The 2,272-nt window shown below is 36.3% G+C and overlaps 1 protein-coding gene across 1 annotated transcript; it reads right to left on the bottom strand.

Annotated features, from left to right (window-relative positions):
• Window positions 1–547: 547 nt before the first annotated feature.
• LOC142660167 (4-galactosyl-N-acetylglucosaminide 3-alpha-L-fucosyltransferase FUT6-like) lies at window positions 548–1,612 on the bottom strand. The gene has a single exon (XM_075836749.1). It carries the CDS (start codon window positions 1,610–1,612, stop codon window positions 548–550), a length of 1,065 nt encoding a protein of 354 aa, XP_075692864.1.
• Window positions 1,613–2,272: the final 660 nt, after the last annotated feature.

Here is a 2,272-nt window from a genome sequence, read left to right on the forward strand (position 1 = left end):
TAAACAGGGATGACATCTGGATGGATGTAAAAGTGGATATTTGTACTGCGAGATTGTTAGTGAAGATTTGAGATACATTCACAATAAGCTCTCAGCAGCTCCATATATGTAGAAACCAATAGGATTAGTCTCAAACTTTCAAACTCCACCTGAAGCAAAAAAGACAAGAGAATTTCCCAATTTCTTATATAGTCATTCAATACATTGTACAAAATTTTCACATCAAAGCGATGCTGAACAAAAAATAAAAACATTTTTCCTTCAACCTGCCATCCAAACCTCAGAAAATAAGTGGTCAAGAGTGTTCAGCAGCTTACTGCATTTATCAATAGGGAAGACAATATTTTTTCAATGTAAATATACCCCATAAACCCCATGTGACTAAGGCCCTGTTCTCATCACGTTATTTTCCTTCCATTAGGGGGAGTCCCGTTGTATATTTCTGACGGAAGGCACCGACGTATCCTACTGTATAGGCATACAGTGGGATACGTCACCTAAACTCCACGGGCACATCACTACTTTAAGCCTGGGGAAGCCCCTGTTGTCACTCTCCAGATATGTACCATGTTTCAAGTTTTGAGATAGTTTTGTTTGTAGAAGTTTCTTTTAGTGCTTTACATACTCTGCAGTAATAATTCTGCCACTCAAAATCTGCAATTGGATGAAGTCTGGACCTCCATGTAAAATACTGTTGGTAAGCTTTTTCATCACTGTCCAACTTTAAGATATACTTAGCAAGCTCTTCAGGAGTGGAGAAGTCCTCAACATGTATAAAAGAGTCTTTTGGAATATAACGCTCATAGGTTTTACGAGAAGGACCCATTACAACTGGTACAGACCCAAATGTTAATGCATTCTTCCAGAGTTTCTCTGTAATATAGTCTTTATGCATCGAATTTTCAAAGGCGAGATAAAACTTGTACTGGGACAATGTTTTTTCAAGATCTGTTTTAAGCAGAGGTAAATTCTGCCTTCCATATATGTGTACAGATAAAAATTTCTTGAGCTCCTGATAATAGTGCACTCTTCTAGTATCTGGCTGCCAGTTACTGATTGCCCAGGCTACGAGCTTGGTCTTTGGAGGAATTGTGAAGTTCTCTTCTTGTTGATTCGGCTCTAGGTAACCATAAGGTGAGAAAATATCAGAGTCAGATCTGTAAGTCATTGTGAGGTTAAAGATATTATCCATAAAATTCAAGTTTGGGCTGTGTGTTGGAGATTCCAAGTTAAACCATATCCAATACTGATTTGGTGGTCTTGGCATTTGGGGTAACTGCGTAATGGAATTACATACATCTCTATGATGGATAACAATTGCATCAGCAGAAGAATACAATGTTCTATTTGCTGTGTAAAAGCATCCAGAAATATCAACGTATCGTGGACATTTATTCAGCAGAAATTTCTTACCAAATGGCCAAGTCCAAAGAAGGATGAGCTTCATATCGTTAGATTGTTCCTGATGAATACTTGTATATGAAAATGCATTCATTACCATTAAGCAGTTTCTATAGTTATAGAGTGAAAATAAAACAGATAATAAGCATAATTGTACGATGACAATTAGAAAAGATTTCTTGACTGTCAAGGTCTTCCCCTGATACGCCATTTATTTAAGCAGAATCAATGGATCGTCGTGTAACTTGGATTGAAATCTTTTTGACAAATGTATCTGTTGGAGAAAAGAACAGAATATATTGAAAGATTGATCTAAGTTTTTATTTTATATAAAAAAAAAGATATTTTTTTTAAAGGTGTTGTCTCATCTTGACAAACTCTTTTCCATGTGCCCTATATGGCATATAGACATCATAAAGAAGGGTCCCCTGCTTAAGACCCCCTTCTTTGTGTCAGAGCACAGAGCCACTTGCAAGAATCGACTCTCACACTGGTGGACCTGGTCTTTCCATATTAAAGGAGTTGTCTGTGATAAAACAATCCCTTTAAATATGATTATTAGAGTATGCTGAGATGATGAATAGACTCTTTATGCATTAGAAGCTGAACAGCATGTAAACAGTTTGGTCTTAGTTTACATTTGTTGGAAAATGCTTGTGTATTTGTGGTCTCAGAAACCCCAGAAGAGCGGAGATACACCTGTGTGTATAACATTATATATGGCATAGATTTTTTTTAAAAGAACCGTCTACCCTTTTTATAGGCCACCCAAAATGTATTCTTTCTGTTGGCTTTGTAAACATTTATGATAATAAAATTGTAATTTTCCACCAAATAACAGTTCAATTATAGGACTATGACATAGCTATAG

The sequence above is a fragment of the Rhinoderma darwinii genome, chromosome 9 (genome assembly GCF_050947455.1).
Source record: "Rhinoderma darwinii isolate aRhiDar2 chromosome 9, aRhiDar2.hap1, whole genome shotgun sequence".
NCBI classification, from domain to species: domain Eukaryota; kingdom Metazoa; phylum Chordata; class Amphibia; order Anura; family Rhinodermatidae; genus Rhinoderma; species Rhinoderma darwinii.